The sequence below is a fragment of the Salvelinus namaycush genome, chromosome 18 (genome assembly GCF_016432855.1).
Source record: "Salvelinus namaycush isolate Seneca chromosome 18, SaNama_1.0, whole genome shotgun sequence".
Classification (NCBI taxonomy): domain Eukaryota; kingdom Metazoa; phylum Chordata; class Actinopteri; order Salmoniformes; family Salmonidae; genus Salvelinus; species Salvelinus namaycush.
Genome location: NC_052324.1, coordinates 34,114,951 through 34,135,891, shown reverse-complemented (window position 1 = coordinate 34,135,891; position 20,941 = coordinate 34,114,951). Strand labels below are relative to the sequence as shown.

The window sequence follows — 20,941 nt, the reverse complement described above, 5'->3', positions numbered from 1 at the left end:
CAGAGCTCCAAGTCTAGGTCCAAGAGGCTGAACACCTACTAAAATGGCTACCCAGACTATTTGCATTGCCCCCCCTTTTACGCCGCTGCTACTCTGTTATCATCTATGCATAGTCACTTTAATAACTCTACCTACATGTACATATTACCTCAACTAACCGGTGCACATTGACTCTGTACCGGTACCCCCCCTGTATATAGTCTCGCTATTGTTATTTTACTGCTGCTCTTTAATTACTTGTTGCTTTTATTTCTTATCTGTATTTTTTTTAAACTGCATTATTGGTTAGGGGCTCGTAAGTAAGCATTTCACTGTAAGGTCTACACCTGTTGTATTCGGCGCATGTGACTAATAAAATGTGATTTGATTTTGTTTGAGCCAGGTGTTTGAGTAGGCTAAGCGACGTAATTGAAAGTGAAAAAATAATACAGCTCTCGCTCTCTTGCTTAATTTTTTGTTCAAAACTGTTCAACTATTGTCTTCTCTCGCTATGTCAACTACTCACCACTTTTTATGCGGTGCTTGCTAGCTGTACCTTATGCTTTCAGTACTATATTAATTCTCTGATCCTTTGATTGGGTGGACAACATGTTAGTTCATGCTACAAGGGAGGTCATGGAATGGTATAAAACCATGTGTTTGGTGTATTTGATACCATTCCACAACAGTCATTATAACCAGACCGTCCTCTCCAATTAAGTTGCCACCAACCTGTTGGAGCATTCTAGCATGTAATTGCATATTTCCGTTAGGGAACGCCTACTCTGGGAAGTGCAAAGTCTACAAAAACTTAGTCCACTCTGTTCGTAACAGATTTTCATTTTAGAAACAAAACTGTATTGAGATCAAATGTTTCATCGATGAGAAAATTAGCAGAATGTTGTTCATTCTCCCACTGCAGGCCACCAGCTTCATCTGGCCTGTAGTGGGAGAATGAACAACATTCTGCTAATTTTCTCATCAAATGTTTCATTGATCTCAATACAGTTTTGTTTCTAAAATGAAAATCTGTTACGAACAGAGTGGAGTGGAAACGCCAACTTTATACATCCGGTGAATTATCGGTCTCATTGTTCTGTGCTTCAGCCATTGAGGGAACACTCCTTTTGAAATCAGTGAAAGCTGCGATACTGCCCGCATTGCATCACATCCAATGGCAGTGTCCAAACTCAAGGATCACCAAGGTTGAATTCTCAATGGCTGACGCGCCTTGGCATCTGGTGTGTCAGGTAGAACGTCACATTGATAATGCTGACTTGTAAAAGGTCAAGATTCACCCATTTTAAAGAGTTCTTACTAATATCTGTCCCACTTAATAGATGACAGTTAAATATGCTCAAGCAAAGCCCTGAAGGGAATTTCTATCCTTGCTAAGAATTAAGCCCCAGGAATAGAAAAAAATCACACAGGTGATGTATAATAACAGTATAAAGAGCATTTATTTTTATCATAAATACAAATATTACATTTACAAATGACTGTTTTTATACAGAATTAGTGGCATCATGTCTGGAGGACACTCATAACTACATCAAGGAGCTGGAGGGGCTCTGACAAAGGCACTGAACGGTACGTAACCCACGTGGGTAACATCAGCTAGATCGCTGTTGCTTATTGGACTCAGCCTGCACCCAAGGCACTGGGGTTTTACTACACCTGTGGAGGCCCATCCTACACTCAGCTAATGCTGTGTCCTCAATCACCAGGGGAGCACCAAATGTGAACACACTCATTGAGAAAGCCTACTTTAAACTGTCATAAGCAAGTCATAAGAACTGAACTCAATTTGGAACAGAAGATTTAACAAATATGCATGTAGTGGCTACTGTTTCTCAAATATTGTGCCATGCTTGTGACAGAGCTTAAGCTCAACTTGTGCTCTGCTCCGGATCCTGCAAGAACAGTACTGCACTACCTCTTTCCTATCTGGCTTCAAATTCACACCGTCATTTCTGTTGGACATAAATACAGTTTTAGGAGCAGGTTGGTGTTGAAGATTTCTCAGCACCAGTAGCGGCTGTGACTCAAACCAGAGAAGTGGGTGAGGAATTTACAAAAGGGGGTCACCACAAATATGCTCCACTCAGTATACATGTAAACATCAGTTCTTACTGGCACAATGGTTTTCCTCTACCCCTCCACCATTACAGGTGTACTATGGGTAGGGCCCAGAGTTTTTCCCAGCCATGAGACCAGACCCAGGAAATAATTCAGGCCCTAACTGGGAGATGGCCCACATACTCAGACAGACAAAATCGTCCTCAAGGCTAGACTCAATAACATAATACATAAATGTTTATAATTAAATGTACAAACAAATGTATAAAAAGTACAGGTATTGAAAAATAAAAAACAGCTGAAAGCAAGGTCACAAAGCTGAATCCTGCAGCCAAAACTAGAAAGGTTCAGCACCAATTCTAAACAGCAGAGGAGAACAGGTCATAGGAAGTGTGGGTTATTCAGGCTGGTTTGACAGAACTAGACAAAGCTACTGAACGGTCTCACCATTGGCTAACCTACTAACACTTATCTAACATTCAAAATCTGTTTATTAAAAACACAGACTCACCCTGAACAGGAAAGGAAAGCACAGGTATAAAAATAGAAAAGTACAGTAGAGCTTTGGGTCAAAGCTTTGAGATTGCCTTAGCAGAGAGAACAGAAGAGATCAAAAGGTCCAGAGGGTTGGGGTCAATTCTCTTTGAATTCAAAGGTGCACTGACTTTTATATTGGAAACCCATGTCTAATTTCAGTTGCTGAATAGGCTGATATTCAAATGCAATCAACCCCCAATCCTTAGCCTGATTTGCTGGACACCCTGTCACTCATTCTTGTCGTGATGGAAACCATTCCCGTTGGTTATTTCACTATTGTTTTGGCCGTTGGTTTTATTGTAGGGGTGGGCCCAAGTTTTGGCCTGAAGGACCTTGGGCAGCCTCTTGCCCTTGGTGTAGGCGTGGTACCAGAAGTTGAGGAAGAGGAGGAGAAAGACCAGGCCGTAGAGGCCTATTATGTAGATGAAGATGGGGAACTGGTAGGGACAGTCCATGAAGAAGTACTGCCAGATGTGGGTGGTCACGATCACAAACTGGATCTGAGGACAGACAGGAAGGTTATATATTACTTGTTTTGAACATATAAGGAGACCATCCCAAGAGGCCCAACAGAATAATATCCTTGTCCATAAAAACGTATGGGTGGCTCTCTCGTATTGGTTCAAATTCAATTCCCCCTCTAGTGTAGTAGTGAAGTGCAGTACGTACCAGCTGAATGGTGGTGAGATACTTCTTCCACCAGAGGTACTTCTGGTAGGCGGAGCCCAGGGCAGACAGGCCGTAGTAGGAGTACATGATGACATGGACCACACAGTTCAACAGGGCATGGAACGTCCCCTGGCCACCTGGAGGACAACACCAGCAATTAGCAGTCATGATTTGTTGTTCTATAGAGCAGTGCTAACCCAGGTTTCCATGTTCCACTTCCTACAACAGCTCCTAAGGAAGATGACCTGCTGAATACTGACATTTTTCTGGGACAGTCCATCATTATATACATCTGGTAGTATGCCCATTTGTAAGTAGTTTAATACAGTCATGGGAGTAACTCAAGTTCTTGTCTACTGTACCTGCAGCGAAGCGGACACCAAACCACCAGGTAAAGGGCATTATGGAGTGATGGTAGACATGGAGGAACGTAATCTGTCCGTTCTTCTTCCTCAGAACAAAAAAGATCTGACAGGAGGGAGAATTCAGCCATTTAACACGGAACAGAACAAGAGTGAAAATGACAGAAGGGGAAAGGGGATACCTAGTCAGTTGCACAACTGAATGCTGTCAACCAAAATGTGTCTTCCGCATTTAACCCAACCCCTCTGAACAAGCGAGACACAGATAGTCAGAAAGCTGTACAAAAAAAAAAAAAAAAACTTACCGTATCCAACATCTCTATGAACTTTGAGAAGTAGTAGAGCCAACACGTCCCTGCCATCTAAGGAGTGAGAGAGAGGTTATTAGTGACAAGTATAATTACGTTACTTACAGATAAGCAAAACGTGTACCAGTCACAGCACTGAACTTTTAAAGTAAATAATATGATTTTCCTGTTTTATATGCATTTACACAATATGAGGTTAGAATAATACTGTGAAAATGATAATGCTCTTTTAGTGTAAGAGCTGTTTGAAAAGACTGCCGGAATAGTCAGCCTGCTTTGGTAGGATGGTGGCGGCCTAACAGGCCTCACCACACAACTAATGATATTATGCAACACAGGAAACGTGGTGTGAATCACTCCTATGGAATGACCTGCTCTCAATGCTTCTTTGTTCCAACAGCTTGTTGGCATGCTAGAGTCAGTGGGGGATTCCACAGGTGAATGGGTGTTCATAAGAAGAGAGGAACAGCCAGTAGTAGTTCTCTGCCTGTCTGTTGCAGGTAGTCACATTCCACAGCTCTTACCCTCACTGCCTGCGGCGAGTCCGAGTAGTCCACTAGGTCACAGTGGAACGTATATCCCGTCCCCCAGCCCGACATCACATACTACAGGAAGAAGAGGCAATGAATTAAAAACATACTCCATTTCACAACACACTAGTTGTTGCATAGCTCTCCTTTATGCAAAGATTAGACATCAATAAAAATGTATCTTCTTCACACGTCAATAAAAATGTGTCTTCACACTGAAACTAAAGAAAGTAAGTATTACTAATGACACCCCCCTCCCCCACACACATTTCTTAATACCAAGTACACGTTGGTGTTTGGGTGACAACCATTAAACCTTGACAGTCTGACAAAAGAGTGGTACAAAAAAGAAATGTCACTATATGGCATGTGGATCATGACCTGCATTTCCTGCTCAAGACAGGTTCTGCACACCAGTCAACATAAAGGAATTTGGCCCAATACACAAGACAAAAAGGCATCCTTTCCTGTTTCCTTGAGGTAAATCACTGATCTGTGCCCCTACAATGAACTAGTGTCAATGGAAAACCCTCAATCAGCTTCCGTTTCATGTATGTGTTATATGAACCCAGAGGGTGGTGCAGTCTGCCCAACGCATCACCGGGGGCAAACTACCTGCCTTCCAGGACACCTACAGCACCCAATGTCACAGGAAGGCCAAAAAGATCATCAAGGACATCAACCACCCGAGCCACTGCCTGTTCACCCCGCTATCATCCAGAAGGCGAGGTCAGTACAGGTGCATCAAAGCTGGGACAGAGAGACTGAAAACAGCTTCTAAGGCCATCAGACTGTTAATTAGCCATCACCAGCCATCTTCTACCCGGTTACTTAACCCTGCACCTTAGAGGCTGCTGTCCTACATAGACTTGGAATCCCTGGCCATTTTAATAATGTTTAAATAATGTTTGCATACTGCTTTACTCATCTCATATGTATATACTGTATTTTAGTCAATGCCACTCCAACATTTCTCAATATATATATATATATCTTAATTCCATTATTTTCCCTTTAGATGTCTGTATTGTTAGATACTACTGCACTGTTGGATCTAGGAACACAAGCATTTCGCTACACTCACAATAACACCTGCTAAATATGTGTATGTGATTTGATTTTGAACCATTGTTATAAAAACATCTCATGCAAATAAATAAGGCTCCGACTATTTTGCGATGAAGTTTGTTTTGCCGCTGACAATGTAATGATCAGAAGAAAGTAATTAAGTATGAAATGATGCATCATTGTGATCCTGAAGCATAGCCTTCTTCATATTAAACTTCTTCATATTAAACTTGAGAAATCCCAATTGCTTCATTTTTTTGCAGCTCGCCTCACAGACTGTCCTGCTTGACGAGGCAGTATAAAACACTACAGCCTGTCAGAAGTCCATTGAGAAAGAGACCCACCTCATAGCACATGTAGAGGGACAAGGCAACGACGCTGAAGTTGTAGATGATGAGAACTTCTTTGAGGTGGAAGGCCTTGCGTTTCTCCATGAGCCTGGGCCCCAGCCGCGTCACAAAGTAGATGTACGCCACGATTACTATGGTCTGGGGGAGCGGCGATGACATGAGAACCCAGTCTTCTGTCCTGGGGTCTTGACAGCAGAGAAGGGTTGAGTGTATGATTCAATAAAATAAATCAATACATCATGCCACCTAGCCAAGATATCAACTGAGATGCACCAACACTATGTTTAAGAGGGTAGGTTACAGTTGATTCTCATGGCTTGTAATGATGATCAGCGCTACTTCATCAACCCCAGAAGACCAACCTCGGCTAGATACACAGCCAATATCTGTCCACTTCCACCAAGGAACACATAGGAAAAGAATGTTGCATAATGCTTTCATTTGTTATCCTCTGTTTTCTACTGAAAACATATATTTTTGTATTTAACCTTTATTTAACTAGGCAAGTCAGTTAAGAACAATTTCTTACTTACAATGACGGCCTACCCCGGCCAAACCCGGACGACGCTGGGCCAATTGTGCGCCGCCCTATGGGACTCCCAATCATGGCCGGATGTGATACAGCCTGGATTCCAACCAGGGACTGTAGTGACACCTCTTGCACTGAGATGCAGTGCCTCAGACCGCTGCGGCACTCAGGAGACCCATTTGCCTAAAACGTGTAGCCTAAAACCTATTTGCCTTTTTAATACCAAAACTCAATCTATTCATCATTGTTGGACAGCAGTTAGTGATGGATCCTCACCTGCATTTTTCATGAAGTTCTCATACCAGAGTCCGACCCTGGTCGTTAGATCCCTGAACTCCATGTCTCCCGGAGCTCCTTTAGCTGTCCTGGAGGAAACACACGGGTCATAGGTTAAAGGCCCAATGCAGCTGTTTTTTTAATCTCAATAATCAAATAATTTATGGCTAATAGAAAACACATTAAGGTAAACCGTTACCTTACGGTGTTTTCAATTAAAATAGTCAAAAATAAACTAAAATGGCTTCTTAGCAAAGGGCAATTTCTCAAGCAAGAATTGTTTTGCTTGGATTGTCTGGGAGTGGTTTGAGCTGGGAGGGCAAAACCAAAAATTAGCTGTTATTGGCTGAGGTCTGGATAACTCTTTCTTATTGGTCTATTTACCGCCTGGTGTCAAGCAGGCAGGCCAAAACTCCATCCCACCAAACAGGCTGAAATTTCAGGCAGTCTTTTCAAACCGCTCTTACAATAAAAAGGCCAGAATTTTCACAATTTCACAGTATTATTCCAACCTTATATTGTGGAAATAGAGATAAAACACTGGGGGGGGGGGGAAATCACATTTTCGACAGAGGTAATACAGAGCTACACGTTTTAGGCAGTCCTACAGGAGATTTCTTGATGGGATGATCCACATGAAGTAACATCCCTTAATCTCAATCTTACACCCTTTTCTTAAAGGGATACTTCAGGATTTTGGCACAGAGGCTTTTATCTACTTCCCCTGAGTCAGGTTAACTTGTGGATATCACTTGGATAGTTTTGCGAGCCAATGCTAACTAGCGTTAGCACAATGACTACAAGTCTATGGTATATGCTAGCAGATACCCATAGACTTCCAGTCATTGCGCTAATGCTAATCAGCAACTTCCTTCAAACCGCACGTATACATAAAAATGGTATCCACAAGTTCATCTGACTCTGGGGAAGTATATAAAGGACCCGATTGCCAAAATCCAGAAGGATGCCTTTAAACTGACATCATGTCCTAGATAACCCATTTGCCTCTTATAAATATACATATTCAAATACGGTGACCCAAAGTGGACGGGTCATATAACACAATATACCAGCCATGCATGAAAGACTATTGTTGAAGTGAAAAGAATCCGATCAGCATTTCTCTGCTTCTGTCAGTAGCTCAGAGGGAGACTAGGGAAGGAGTGTTGATAGTACAATGGCCATCAGTCAGGGTTCCGCACACATAGGGCTCTGGTCAAAAGTAGTGCACTAAATAGGGAATAGGGTGCCATTTGGAAACGCAGACATGGTCAGCATGCAGGGAGCAGCAAAACACTCATTGACTGGAGTGTGTGGCACACGTTCACATTGGGACAAAGTCAGTTTCACACACGCAAGCTTCATTCAATTAAGAGAATATAATAATTATGTTATACAACTTAGTTGAGTATCAGTATCACCCATGTATTCTACTCAACATTTTTCTCTTCTTATTTAAGATGGCCTGTTTTCTAAATATCATTATTTTTTACTTCATTTCACCTTTATTTAACCAGGTAGGCAAGTTGAGAACAAGTTCTCAATTACAATTGCGACCTGGCCAAGATAAAGCAAAGCAGTTCAACACATACAACAACAGAGTTACACATGGAGTAAAACAAACATACAGTCAATAATACAGTAGAAAAATAAGTCTATATACAATGTGAGCAAATGAGGTGAGATAAGGGAGATAAAGGCACAAAAAGGCCATGGTGGCGAAGTAAATACAATATAGCAAGTAAAACACTGGAATGGTAGATTTGCAGTGGAAGAATGTGCAAAGTAGAAATAATGGGGTGCAAAGGAGCAAAATAAATAAATAGTAGGGGAAGAGGTAGTTGTTTGGGCTAAACTATAGATGGGCTATGTACAGGTGCAGTAATCTGTGAGCTGCTCTGACAGCTGGTATTATAAACTGGGTGGTTTGAGCCATGAATTCTGATTGGCTGAAGGCCATGGTATATCAGACCGTATACCACGGGTAAGACAAAACATCAAGTTATACTGCTCTAATTACGTTGGTAACCAATTTATAATAGCAATAAGGCTCCTTGGGGGTTTGTAGTATATGGCCAATATACCACTCTGCGTTGTGCCTAAGAACAGCCCTTAGCCATGGTATATTGGCCATATACCACACCTCCTCTGGCCTTATTGCTCAAGTATACCATTCCCAAGACAACATACCTGTTGCTAGGCAGGAGGGAAGGATACACACATTAGATTTGAGTAATTTAGCAGTTACTCTTATCCAGAGCGAGTTACAGAAGCAATTAGGGTTAAGTGCCTTGCTCTTGGGTACAGACAGATTTTTCACCTAGTCGGCTCTGGGATTCTTTTTGGCTACTTTTTGGTTACTGGCTCCTTCCTCTTAACCACTAAGCTACAGACAATAAAAGACCAAAACTGAATCATCAAATAAAATTATATTGGTTGAGTAAAAATATTTTGCAGATATTATGGCGGGTGTAGGGCTGGGCGGTATACCCTATTTTACTATACACACCGGTAATTATGCACGGACAGGTTTGGGTTTTTACTTTACCTTCTATAACGGTATTTGAATGTTTGGTTTGTTAAATGTGATACGCCGTGTGTGACGTCCATTTTTATAGTTTACTCCGCTACTTGAGTCATCCCACTCCATGCCGCTTTTCACATAGACCCAGTCCCACCCGTCACGCAAGGAGCGCATGTTGTTGTTGCTTGACCACGATACACTTTCGTTCAGTCTGCAAGGTTGGTTTTTTTCTTCTTTTTTTTCTTAACAACAAATCAATACAGCAAGTACATAAGGGAACACAAGTATATATAGATTATATATAATGGACAATCGACCTAGGGGGTACAATATCACATTACAATTACACAAGGACCTTAAGGGACATACATACACTTACAATTCTAACAGCTTTTTTGTTAGTAGAGTATTTAACAGTCTTAAAATACAGTTCAATTTCTTTTTGTAGGGTAAGAAAATGTGTTTTTTTGTTAGTAAATTTACATTTGTGTATATGAAATTTGGCCAAAAGAATAATGAAATGAATTACATAATTAATGTTTCAGCTTATTTTTTATCGTATGTAAAGAATCCAAGCAGTACATCTCTCCACAATAGTGTAAAATCTTCATAAATGTGTTCAATTATAAATCTACTGATGTCTTGCCACATTTTTCTTACATGTATACAATGCCAAAAAAGATGCAACACGGTTTCTGGGTGGTCATTACAAAAGGAGCAATTTGAGTTGATGTTTTCCTTAAACTTCTTCATATAGTGGTTGGCAGGATAATATTTATGAATCATTTTAAAGGAAACTTCCTTAATTTTGTTGAGTAGGTATGTGTGTGGCAACATCCAAACTTTTTTCCAATATATATTATCAATAAATCCATTCCAATAAGGCATGACATAAGGTATAGATACAACATCCTGCTGAAACAAGGTTTGTATCGCTCTGTTGTTGAATGGACCAAAAGAGAAACAAATCTTTCCTACTGATGAGTCAACAGGGTCAATAGAAGGTAGGCTCTGAGGGTCGGGTCTTGACACATTCCTGAATAACAGAGCAACACCTGAGGGAATGGCGTCTAAAACAATTGCAAAATATTTAGGTGTTACAGGGATCTTGTAAAGTGATAAGAATTCCTTATAACTGAGTAAAAGACCCTCTGCATTTACCAGTTGGCTCACCAATAGGATATTTTTTTCGGAACCAATATTCTAAAAACAAAAGTATTTTTATACAATATATCCCGATTATCCCATATATAATATCTGTGTGGAGAAAGATTGTGTTTATAAATTAAGGACCATGACAAGAAAACCTGCCGATGAAAAGCAGAAAGTTTCACTGGAATTTTGTCAATATTATAATTGCACAACAACATGAAGTTAAGGCCACCAAAAGTAGAGAAGACATGATGAGGAATAAAATTCCAGATAGAAGTGGGTCTTCTTAGGAATTGTTTTATCCAATTGATCTTAAAAGTATTATTTAAAGTAGTAAAGTCCAGAAAATTCAGTCCACCATTCTCATAAGTGTTCATTACAACAGTTTTCCTAATGTAATGGGTACGGTTTCTCCACAGAAAGTTGAAAAGCATCTGGTCTATCTCCTTGCTTATTTTACTGTCAAGATATAAAGATAGAGCGCCATATGTTAGTCTAGAGATACCTTCAGCCTTGGTTATTAGAACTCTACCTTTTAAAGATAAGTCCCTCTGTAGCCATTGATTTAGCTTTTTCTGGGTATTTTTAGTAAGAGTGTTACAATTTAGTAAGCCTCTAAACTTCTGATCCTTTGTAATGGTTATGCCTAAATATGTAAAGTTCTTCTTTTACTGGAATACCATAATATGAAGGTGTCACACAATCTTTGACAGCTATGAGTTCACATTTATTAATGTTAAGGTATAGACCAGACGCTTTGGAAAAGGATTGTATCACATTGATCGATATGGGAATTTGGTTAGCGTCTTTCAGAAAAAGTGTAGTATCATCAGCCAGCTGGCTTATAATAATTTCTTTACCAGCTATGGAAATACCTTGTACAGGACTATTTTTTAAAGAATTTGCAAGAAGTTGGGTGATTAATAAAAACAGATACGGGGAGATAGGCAAGGTTGTCCTAATTCCTCTCTTTAACTCAAATCTAGGTGAGGTGCCATATTTCAATTTGATAGAGCTGTTACCATTTGCGTAGAGTCTTAATAGCCTTACAGAAAAAATCTCCAAAGCCAAGTCTGCAAGGTAAATGCAGCACATGCAACCATCTTGATGACACCGATGTTTCCACTTTGATTTTAATATAAATCCCCAGCGTTCTATAATTACAATATTAGTTTGTGTTTCTTACATCTGCAAACAGCTAATTTGTATTTTCTTAGCAAGTTACGCTAAATCGTGTTAGTCACTAATGCTAACGTTAATCGCTGACTAGCTAACTGGCTAATAAAAGTACTGAGTCAGAGCAAACGTAGCTAGCTAATACAGCCTGATACCAGTACTGGTGGAGGCTTAAATCTGCATGTTGTTTGTGCAACAGTATCTTCTAAAACAAAGAGGAATAGGCGAAGCATGCATATGTTGGCTATTTGAATAAAGATTTAATGTAGTCAAAGATTATAGGGTCCCCTAGGAAACCATGAACATCAATTTGGTTCCTACCCTGTCACAATAACTCGTCCATGGCATTTTCATGCCCATATCGTGGCAGTGTGGAAATGATCTCAAATGAGTGCAGGAAATGCAGAAATTGATGGAAATGGAGGAAATTATTTTAGGTTGAAATTGAATTGAACAGTATAAAACAATCAGAATGGAGAAAGTCCCATTGAAATAATTTAGAATATATGTGTTGCCACCCTAGGGTCACACGTATAACTTTTATTAAATCAAAAACATAAAATACTGTCAAACTTGAAAAATACCATACATGATATTTTGGCCAATATCGCCCAGCCCTACCTATCGCCCAGTGTAACGAAAAATGCTTATGTTCCTAGCTCCAACAGTGCAATAATACACACAAATGGTCTGTATAGACAGTATTGTAATAGAAAAAGGTGTATACAGCAGTAGTTATATAGGATGAGCCTTGACTAGAATACAGTATATACATATGAAGTGGGTAAATCAAGGATAGCTCCCTCCCTGTTGATGGGTAAGGATAAATGCCATGCATTTACAGAGAGAACAGCTACATGCGGCGAGCATTACTATCCTGTCATCTCTCTATTCAATAATACCACAGCCTGAAGACACAGAATGCCAAGCCATGGAACAAAGATGCATTGTATAACAATTAGGCCAACACTCAACACAACTGGATTGCTGTCTGACATGTACACCATGTCCAAGTCAGATTTCCTTTCAAACTGTCTACTGCATACTAAACCAGTAGATACCTAAGCCATCATGCCATACATCTCAAGCAGGAGAGGATGGTTAATTTTATAAACCATGAGATACAATGCTCTTCAAGATTCAGCATAACATGTAGGCCCAAGTAATGGCTAGTACAACAAGCCTGCATTTAGACAACCACATGAAGCGGTCAATTTAAAATTCCTAGAGGGGAAGGACTTTTTGAATAGGAACTTCAGTTTTCTTGATATTCACTAGTATGGGAAATTCCTCCCAGGCCATTCAAATTAACAGAATAATTTAGTTAAAGGTCTGATTTGTGAGGGGCATCAATAAGAAAACACAAACTGAACCCATCACTGGGGACACCAAGAAACCTAACAATTCTAAAGATCCACACATCTGCCTGAAAACTACACATTGTCCTTTGGAAGTATTTGACTTTAAAGTATTCCAAAATACCAACAAAAAAAACACCCAATACATTTACTGAATACAGTATTGTGCGCTGCATGTACAGAAGAGACTTATCTCCATCTCAAACGTGTAAATCAACATCACAGTATACAAGGTGGTTATGAAATCTAACAGACCCGTGTAAAGTTCCAGAGTATTGGATAGAAAGTGTTATCTGACAAAGCCTACCACGTGAAACTACCTTAAGATAAGAACGTAAGCTTTAACAATCAAATGCTGTCTGACTGGTTTAAGGGAACAGTATACAGTAAGAGGGGAAGGGAGCAGCTCCCATCTCAGCACAAACCTCAACCCTATCCAGGGCCTTCTCACCCAAGCAAGGGAATGCATGGAACATTCAAAACTACATTTCCCTATATTAAACATAGATCAGAGTACTAGTAAGTCTACAGGATATGCCTGAACTGGGTTTAAGTGTTCAAGCACCGAGTTGCCCTGTATAAAACTCAAATCATATGAGTTGAGCCAAAGGAAAATAATGTTTATTTAACTAGGCAAGTCAGTTAAGAACAAATTCTTATTTACAATGATGGCCTACCAAAAGGCCTTCTAAGGGGACGGGGGCTGGGATTAAAAATAAAACAATTTTTTTTTAAACTACCGCCAACAATAGATCCAAATGCTGAACACATGTCATCATTACCTAATGGCAAAAGATCATAACAATCAAATAGACATGACAAAAAGTATGTGGACACCTTGTCAAACATCTCATTTCAAAATCATGGGCATTAATATGGAATTGGTCCCCCCTTTGCTGCCATTACACACACAACAACAAAAAGAAAAATCAGATTTGCAAAGGTATTCAGACCATTTACAGAAGCACCTTTGGCAGCGATTACAGCCTCAAGTCTTCTTGAGGGGGAGTTTCTCCCATTATTCTCTGCGGATCCTCTCAAGCTCTGTCAGGTTGGATGGGGAGCGTCGCCGCACAGCTATTTTCAGTTCTCTCCCGAGATGTTCGATAGGGTTCAAGTCTGGGCTCTGGCTGGGCCACTCAAGGACATTCAGAAATTCAACCCTAGCGTTGTCTTGGCTGTGTGGTTAAGGTTGTTGTCCTGTTGGAAGGTAAACGTTTGCCCCCAGTCGGAGGTCCTGAACACTCTGGAGCAAGGATCTCTCTGTACTTGACTCCATTCATCTTTCCCTCAATCCTGACTAGTCTCCCAGTCCCTGCCACTGAAAAACATCCGCACAGCATGATGCTGCTACCACCATGCTTCACCGTAGGGATGGTGCCTGGTTTCCTCAAGATGTGATGCTTGGCATTCAGGCTAAAGAGTTCCATCTTGGTTTCATTAGACCAGAGAATCTTGTTTCTCAGGGTCTGAGTGCTTTAGGTGACTTTTGGCAAACTCCAAGCGGGCTGTCATGTGCCTTTTACTGAGGAGTGGCTTCTGTGTGGCCACTCTACCATAAAGGCCTGATTGGTGGAGTACTGCAGAGATGGTTGTCCTTCCGGAAAGTTCTCCCATCTCCACTGAGGAGCACTGTCAGATTTACCATTGAGTTCTTGGTCACCTCCCTGACCAAGGCCCTTTCTCCACCGATTGCTCAGTTTGGCCGGGTGGCCAGCTCTAGGACGAGTCTTGGTGGTTCCAAACTTTGTCCATTTAAGAATGATGGAGGCCACTGTGTTCTTGGGGACCTTCAATGCTGCAGAAATGTTTTGGTACCCTTCCTCAGATCTGTGTCTCAACACAATCCTGTCTCAGAGCTCTACGGACAATTCCTTTGACCTCATGGCTTGGTTTTTTCTCTGACATGCACTGTCAACTGTGTGAACTTATATAGGACAGGTGTGTGCCTTTCCAAATCATGTCCAACCAAATTGTAGAAACATCAAGGATTGATCAATGGAAACAGGATGCATCGGAGCACAACTTCAAGTCTCAAAGCAAAGAGTCTGAATACTTATTTTTATAAATTTACAAACATTTCTAAAAGAAAAAACAGTTTTCACTTAGTCATTATGGTTTATTGTGTGTAGATTGAAAATGTTTTATTTAATTAGTTTTAGAATAAGGCTGTAACGTAACAAAATGTGGAAAAGTCAAGGGGTCTGAATACTTTCCAGATGCAGTGTATAGTGTAGTAGGTGATTACTTGAGATAATACACTACATGGATCTACACATGGCACTTTACAGGTCAGACCATGCAAGTTTCTCTTTTGACCAATAAGGCATGGTGTCTTGACAACACACAAGAGGATAGCACTCTAGTCGGAGTCATTCAAAACCTTGGTTGACATGGTGACCCCATTAGACGCACGCATTGACATGTTTGTTTCAGTTTATGCAACTCTGACACACCTTTCCTGTCTGACAGCTCCCACACTGATGAAGCCATCAAACATACCCAATTAAACTACAGTACTCCAAATTAGAGGTCGACCGATTAATCGGAATGGCCGATTAATTAGGGCCGATTTCAAGTTTTCATAACAATCGGAAATCGGTATTTTTGGACACCTTTATTTAATCTTTATTTAACTAGGCAAGTCAGTTAAGAACACATTCTTATTTTCAATGACAGCCTAGGAACGGTGGGTTAACTGCCTCGTTCAGGGGCAGAACGACATATTTTTACTTTGTCAGCTCGGGGGATTCAATCTTGCAACCTTACAGTTAACTAGTGCAACGCTCTAACCACCTGATTACATTGCACTCCACGAGGAGCCTGCTTGTTACGCAAATGCAGTAGAAGCCAAGGTAAGTTGCTAGCTAGCATTAAACTTATCTTATAAAAAACAATCAATCAATCATAATCACTAGTTAACTACACATGGTTGATGTCCTGCGTTACATATAATCGATGCGCTGCGTATCGTTGCTCCAATGTGTACCTAACCATAAACATTAATGCCTTTCTTAAAATCAATACACAGAAGTATATATTTTTAAACCTGCATATTTAGCTAAAAGAAATCCAGGTTAGCAGGCAATATTAACCAGGTGAAATTGTGTCACTTCTCTTGCGTTCATTCCACGCAGAGTCAGTGTATATGCAACAGTTTGGGCCGCCTAATTTGCCAGAATTTTACGTAATTATGACATAACATTGAAGGTTGTGCAATGTAACAAGAATATTTAGACTTATGGATGCCACCCGTTAGATAAAATACGTAACGGTTCCGTATTTCACTGAAAGAATAAACGTCTTGTTTTCGAGATGATAGTTTCCGGATTCGACCATATTAATGACCTAAGGCTCGTATTTGTGTGTTATTATTTTATAACTAAGTCTATGATTTGATAGAGCAGTCTGACTGAGCAGTGGTAGGCAGCAGCAGACTCGTAAGCATTCATTCAAACAGCACTTTCCTGCATTTTGCCAGAAGCTCTTCGCTGTGCTTCATGCCTATCAACTCCCGAGATTAGGCTGGTGTAACCGATGTGAAATGGCTAGCTAGTTAGCGGGGTGCGCGCTAATAGCGTTTCAAACGTCACTCGCTCTGAGACTTGGAGTAGTTAATCCCCTTGCTCTGCATGGGTAACGCTGCTTCGAGGGTGGCTGTTGTCGTTGTGTTCCTGGTTCGAGCCCAGGTAGGAGCGAGGAGAGGGATGGAAGCTATACTGTTACACTGGCAATACTAAAGTGCCTATAAGAACATCCAATAGTCAAAGTTTAATGAAATACAAATGGTATAGTGTTATGATTTTTATGAATAATGACTAAATGATGTATACATTTAACGTAGAACTATAACAAACTGAATTTAACCCTGTTTTTCTATATTGATAAATAATGTTAGTTCATAATAAAGAGGTTATGTAGCATGTACCTGGGAAGAGAGGAATGTATGTGTGTGCCTAAAGAAAACAAAGTGGATCATTAAACTATGTTTGAACTGACCCGGCTATAACTCTGGGGAGATGAGATAGAACAGGGATTTCCCGTATCTGGGGGGGACTGGAACTGTCAGCTGAGTGGTAATAAACTGTGGTGAGACTCCAGGAGAAAAAGAGAGAATCCAAATATTAGTGTGTATGTATGTGCGTAGGTTAAGAGAATATTATAAAAGGAACGTTTTTGTATATGCACAGCAGCGCTCTCGTAAATAAACTTTGCTGACTATTGTAGACTGGCCTCTGTCTGTTACATTTCAATAAGAACCTTACAAATTCTTAGTGACAGAGTAGTTTAATTGAAGTTCAGTTTATGAACATTGAGAACAAAATTCTCTTAACATATAGAGAGAAATAGTCCTATAATTCCTATAATAACAACCTAAAACTTCTTACCTGGGAATATTGAAGACCCATGTTAAAAGGAACCACCAGCTTTCATATGTTCTCATGTTCTGAGCAAGGAACTTAAACGTTAGCTTTCTTACATGGCACATATTGCACTTTTACTTTCTTCTCCAACACTTTGTTTTTGCATTATTTAAACCAAATTGAACATGTTTAATTATTTATTTGAGGCTAAATTGATTTTATTGATGTATTATATTAAGTTAAAATAAGTGTTCATTCAGTATTGTTGTAATTGTCATTATTACAAATAAAATAAAAATTACATCGTCCGATTAATCGGTATCGGCTTTTTTTGGTCCTCCAATAATCGGCTTTGGTATCGGCGTTGAAAAATCATAATCGGTCGACCTCTACTCCAAATACACAAATGACTACGTCATTGCCGAAGAACACCAGAGGAAACACCTTGAGTTCTACTGAGGGAAGAAGTTGAAGACTACTCAGAACAGATTTACCATGAGTGAGAAATCTGACTACAGTTTAAATACAGGACTGGGTTGGTGAAAGGAGGAACCCTTACTTTCAACTCTCCAGACATGTAAAATAAGTGATTACCTCAAGGGTGAATGCATTTTTTAAGTATTCCAATGGGCCCAGAACACCCCATCAATCAGGCTACACAGAAAGGATTTAAGTCAGTCATCCCGGTAGTAACTCATCAGTCAAGACTCATTGCACATCACCCCCCTACTTGTTCTTCTCAGCTCAACTCAGAAATAGTTGCTTTATGCGTGCTGTACGTTACAACATGACACATCACGATGTAACAGAGGGTCAGTTTTTTCAACTTTTCTCCAATACTATAGAGCCATTACCATGTCGATCAACGCTTGAATAGAAACGTAGTTCACACCCCAGATTTTGAAGTCAACACAGTCGCTACAGTCCCATTAGTTTTCTTTGCAGCCTCGTTTGAATGTCGCGGTTGCGCACATTTGTACGGAATGGGGTGAGTTTACGTTAGATGTTGGAACATTTATGTGGGGACTTGCTTCCCTTCAGCCACAAGAGCATTAGTAAGGTGGGGCATTGATGTTGGGCGATTAGGGCTGACTCGCAGTCTGCGTTCCAATTAATCCCAAAGGTGTTCGATGGGGTTAAGGTCAGGGCTCTGTGCAGGCCAGTCAAGTTCTTCCACACCAATCTCGACAAACAATTTCTGTACCTCGCGTTGTGCATAGTCATGCTGAAACAGGTAAGGGCCTTCCCCAAACTGTTGCCACAAAGTTGGAAGCAAGGAATCGTCTAGAATGTCATTGTATGCTGTAGCGTTAAGATTTCCCTTTACTGGAACTAGGGGTCCTAGCCCAAACCATGAAGAAAAGCCCCAGACCATTATTCCTCCTCCACCAATCTTTACAGTTAGCACTATACATTGGGACAGGTAGCATTCTCCTGGCATCTGCTAAACCCAGATTTGTCTGTCAGACTGCCAGATGGTGAAGCGCGATTCATCACTCCAGAGAAAGCATTTCCACTGCTCCTGAGTCTAACGGCGGCGAGCTTTACACCACTCTAGCTGACGCTTGGCATTGCGCATGGTGATCTTAGGCTTGTGTGGCTGCTCGTCCATGGAAACCCATTTCATGAAGCTCCCGGCCAACATTTATTGTGCTGACGTTACGTCCAGAGGCAGTTTGGAACTAGTTAGTGTTACAACCGAGCGATTCAGTACTTGGCGGTCCCGTTTTGTGAGCTTGTGTGGCCTACCACTTCATGGCCGAGCCGTTGTTGCTTCTAGACATTCCACTTCACAATAACAGCCCTTACAGTTGACTGGGGCAGCTCTAGCAGGGCAGACATTTGACGAACTGACTTGTTGGAAAGGTGGCATGCTATGACGGTACCATGTTGAGTCACTGAGGTCTTCAGTACGGGCCATTCTACTGCCAATGTCTGTCTATGGTGATTGCATGGCTGTGTGCTAGATTTAATATACCTGTCAGCATGGGTGTGGTTGAATTAGCCAAATCCACTAATTTGAAGGTGTGCCCATGTACTTTTGGCCATGCTGTATCCAGACACTCCGCGGTATATCGGCTAGTTGGAGAATCACAGTACTTGGTGACACCTTGGGGTCACCAAGTTTGTTAATCCATAATTAGATGCCACCTGCCAATAGTCTCTTTGGAAGGGTTGCCAGAAAAAAAACTTTATTGAGAGGAACCAACAAAGGTAAACACCTGTAGCTTGTTAAACAGTATTGGCACTTAGACTGGAACCAGGCGCTATGGACATAATTTTATGAGATGAAAATAAAGGTCTTTGGGGGTAATCTAATCCATAAACACAGACTGAAGGATATTAATAATCTGGGAAGATTCTGTATGGAGGAATGGTATTATATATGACCCACCCAAAGTTCTCCAATGTTCTCCAATATCATAACATATAGAAAAAGGCTCAGTGCCATTTTCCTTGCAAGGAGAGGGTGCACAAAATATTGAAAAAAAACTGGGGTACAAAGAATTGACACATCTTTTTGGGAGAAAAGTGTTACGTAAATATCTTTCTGAACAATTGTATTAGTAAATCTAAAATAATGATTATCATTGTTTGGAGAATACAATATAGCTCAGTATTTTTATCCTAGGCCTAGTCTTTCTAGACAAGAAATTCGCAGCTAGACAGCAAGGTAAAACTAACAGCATGCGCAACACCTGAATTATAAAATTGACCTGTAGGCTCGAGGAGAAAATACCAATAAAACCATCGCTGATCATTTGGAATATTGCCACAACGTTTATCAAACTCCTAATTTCCCACAGCAATGGGTTGTGATGAATTATGCGCCACACTCTCGACATTACATCTCAAATAAATTAGGGAAGCAAGATTACAAAAGTATTTAATAAAATAATGTTTCCTCCCTTATCGCCGCCCCTGAAGACCAGGTTATTTTCAACAGCCGATTCAAAGGCACGAGACCTGATAAAAAAAGGAATCTTTCAGGGCTGCAGCAGCACAGACCAGGCATCGTAACAGGTGCAAAGATGGATGCCGCATAACATGGACTTCAAGCAAATCCCTTCAACCTCAGTTTACACTTAAGAGAAAATGCCGGACAATGTGTGACAAAAGAAAAATAATAATAAGTGTGAGGCGTTTAGCCTACTGTATATAGCCTACGTTAATATGACACTTTCATTCTGCTGAGACTGCGAGGCAGAGTTATTATTCAGTGTATGAATAATGTAGCAACACAATATGGTATAGGCTACCGTAACATAATTCACAAACCTCCAATATTGTGAGAGAAGTATCCTACTCGGTCTTGTGTTACTACTCCGGCTCAGCTGTAAGCAATTGACGACAGGTGTGTCAAATGTAATTTTCAGGGAGTCGCTTCCCTACTGTGCAACTGCCGTCCAATGAGTGAGTTATATTAACTTGAAGCGCGGGGCACAGGTCTATGGCCCTTGACGTGAACGGGCAAAATCGGTGAGGGAGGAGGGCCGCTCGGTCATGTTGTCAAGATGGCAGCGTAGTACATATCGTCCAGAAACATAAAACATATATTTTCTAATTCGTTTTCATTGGGAGGCAGATAAAGCGTGTTCATCAAAAGCAATCACTTTTATAGATATAGATATATACATACACACATACATACACACACACATATACATTTAAAAATATAT

At 40.6% G+C, this 20,941-nt stretch overlaps 1 protein-coding gene across 1 annotated transcript; it reads right to left on the bottom strand.

The window, feature by feature from the left end:
- Nucleotides 1–1,415: 1,415 nt before the first annotated feature.
- LOC120063378 (elongation of very long chain fatty acids protein 7-like) lies at nucleotides 1,416–20,692 on the bottom strand. Its single transcript, XM_039013732.1, has 8 exons — nucleotides 20,541–20,692; nucleotides 6,688–6,776; nucleotides 5,877–6,067; nucleotides 4,459–4,539; nucleotides 3,932–3,988; nucleotides 3,627–3,732; nucleotides 3,265–3,401; nucleotides 1,416–3,095 (listed from the first exon to the last, which is right to left on the bottom strand). The coding sequence occupies exons 2-8, from the start codon at nucleotides 6,749–6,751 to the stop codon at nucleotides 2,823–2,825; spliced, it is 909 nt and encodes a 302-aa protein (XP_038869660.1). The 5' UTR covers nucleotides 6,752–6,776; nucleotides 20,541–20,692; the 3' UTR covers nucleotides 1,416–2,822.
- Nucleotides 20,693–20,941: the final 249 nt, after the last annotated feature.

Excerpts from the sequence above, each read along its gene's own strand:
- LOC120063378 (XM_039013732.1), bottom strand. The coding sequence starts at position 6,751 with ATGGAGTTCAGGGATCTAACGACCAGGGTCGGACTCTGGTATGAGAAC. Across the intron at positions 6,068-6,687 it reads GAACTTCATGAAAAATGCAG|ACCCCAGGACAGAAGACTGG; the intron begins GTGAGGATCCAT and ends TCTGCTGTCAAG. Across the intron at positions 3,733-3,931 it reads TCATAGAGATGTTGGATACG|ATCTTTTTTGTTCTGAGGAA; the intron begins GTAAGTTTTTTT and ends CCCTCCTGTCAG.